This window comes from Kryptolebias marmoratus, linkage group LG16 (genome assembly GCF_001649575.2).
Source record: "Kryptolebias marmoratus isolate JLee-2015 linkage group LG16, ASM164957v2, whole genome shotgun sequence".
NCBI lineage: Eukaryota > Metazoa > Chordata > Actinopteri > Cyprinodontiformes > Rivulidae > Kryptolebias > Kryptolebias marmoratus.
Genome location: NC_051445.1, coordinates 2,830,569 through 2,832,482, shown reverse-complemented (window position 1 = coordinate 2,832,482; position 1,914 = coordinate 2,830,569). Strand labels below are relative to the sequence as shown.

The window sequence follows — 1,914 nt, the reverse complement described above, 5'->3', positions numbered from 1 at the left end:
GCACGTCCTGCAGTGTAATCATGGAACATAAACGCATCGACAAACACTTTGTGTCTGCAAAACATGTGAGGAGAGCTGCAGACCAGGGACGATCCAGAAATGCTCATGAATGTCAGTTTAGAAGCTGTCAAAGTTCTCAAATAAAGCACCTTTTGAGAATGTCAATGTTTGCTGGGAATTATCTTACAAAACTAGGAAATATTTTTGGTTTATATGTTAAAAGTTATGGTTTTTTATTGATTTTAGTAAAAAAAAAAAAAAATGCAACTTTTAGGAAAATGCTCTGCGAAATCAGGCATTTTAGCCGCAACAATCACAAAAAATGCCCGCCAAATCCTGGAGGGACTGCTTCTTGTCCCTAATTAGGTTTACGGCAAATTTATAGACAAATTCTGATTCGTTAACCTTTTCTGGTTTTGTCTCAGAATCAAAGATTTATTGACTCGAGCTGTTCAGAAACACGTCTCCTACCTGAACCAGCTGAGCATGTGACCAGCGTGGCCCCCGTGCCGGCAGTTGTGACACCAGGTGAACCAGTTGTTGAACTGAGCCAGTTTGTTCTCCCTCGTCAAGTCCACTTTCTCATCCGACTTCCCCGTCCCTGCCGGAGACGTTCATTCATACGTCAGCATCCTCACGTTTATTAATCTGCTGTAAGTGTGTGTGTGTGTGTGTGTGTGGGGGGGGGGTCCTCTGTACCTGAGCAGTTGGAAACAGGTGTGCCCATATTCATCAGGCAGAGGGCACAGCGAGGCAGCGGTTTCCTGCAGCCGGGGCAACTGGTGACTTTGGACTTGGTGGGCGAGCCGCTGACCCCGTACTGGCTGAAGCCTCGGCCCTGGTGAGGTATCGCCGAGCAGCTGTAGGAGATGGACTTCCCGCAGAAGTTACAGCTCACAAACACCTGCCGGGAAACAAACACGCAGGTCGGCTGATAAGGTAAAACCGACGACCAGCCGCTCCCCAGCTGCCGGCGTTTAACTCCTCAGGGGGGAGAGGAAGGTGAGAGTCAGAGCAGAGAAACGTGAACGCCGAGCTTCTGAAGAAGCTGAAACTGAGCTGTTCAAGTTAAAAGAAGCCAAATGTTAGCTTAAAGCTAAAAGAAAAGAACGCTAGCTAAAGGCTAAATGCAGCAAAAGCTTAGCTAATAGCAACAAAAAGAGCAAAAAGCTGAATATTTTGAAAAGAATAAATGTTAGAAAAACCAAAAGTCACAGCAGCAATCAGTGTTAAAATTATTTAAAGGTCTTTTCCTCCGATTCCTCACCTGGGCCAGGGGTTTGGAGCTGGGGTCCATCTTGCCTCTCAGGATGTCGAACTCGGCCCGTTTGTGCCAGAACCTCCACGCGTCCAGCAGGTTGCGGTAGTTTTCGATCCAGCACTGGACCCGAGGGTCTTTCAACACCTCCGCCGGGGAACCCTGAGGGAAGAGTTCATTTCACCAGCACAGGAAAACAGCCTCAGACGTCCTGCACCGGGGAAGTGTGTGTGTACAGGTGTGTTTATACAGGTGTGTGTGTGTGTACAGGTGTGTGTCTGTACAAGTGTCTGTGTGTACAGGTGTGTGTCTCTACAGGTGTGTGTGTACAGGTGTGTGTGTGTGTGTGTACAGGTGTGTCTGCATGTACAGGTGTGTGTCTGTACAGGTGAGTGTGTGTACAGGTGTGTGTGTACAGGTGTGTGTCTGTACAGGTAAGTGTGTGTACAGGTGTGTGTCTGTACAGGTGAGTGTGTGTACAGGTGTGTGTCTGTACAGGTGTGTGTGTGTGTGTGTACAGGTGTGTGTGTGTACAGGTGTGTTTAAACAGGTGTGTGTGTGTACAGGTGTGTTTATACAGGTGTGTGTGTGTGTGTACAGGTGTGTGTGTGTACAGGTGTGTTTAAACAGGTGTGTGTGTGTGTACAGGTGTGTGT

The 1,914-nt window shown here is 47.8% G+C and overlaps 1 protein-coding gene across 1 annotated transcript in view; it reads right to left on the bottom strand.

The window, feature by feature from the left end:
* mios (missing oocyte, meiosis regulator, homolog (Drosophila)) overlaps positions 1 to 1,914 on the bottom strand; it is a 15,573-nt gene that overhangs the window by 2,307 nt on the left and 11,352 nt on the right. Inside the window, exons 9-11 of the mRNA XM_017428640.3 lie at positions 1,268 to 1,420; positions 700 to 904; positions 472 to 601 (exon numbers count right to left, since the gene is read on the bottom strand). Coding sequence (XP_017284129.1) covers positions 472 to 601; positions 700 to 904; positions 1,268 to 1,420 — 488 coding nt within the window. The remainder of the gene's footprint in view (positions 1 to 471; positions 602 to 699; positions 905 to 1,267; positions 1,421 to 1,914) is intronic.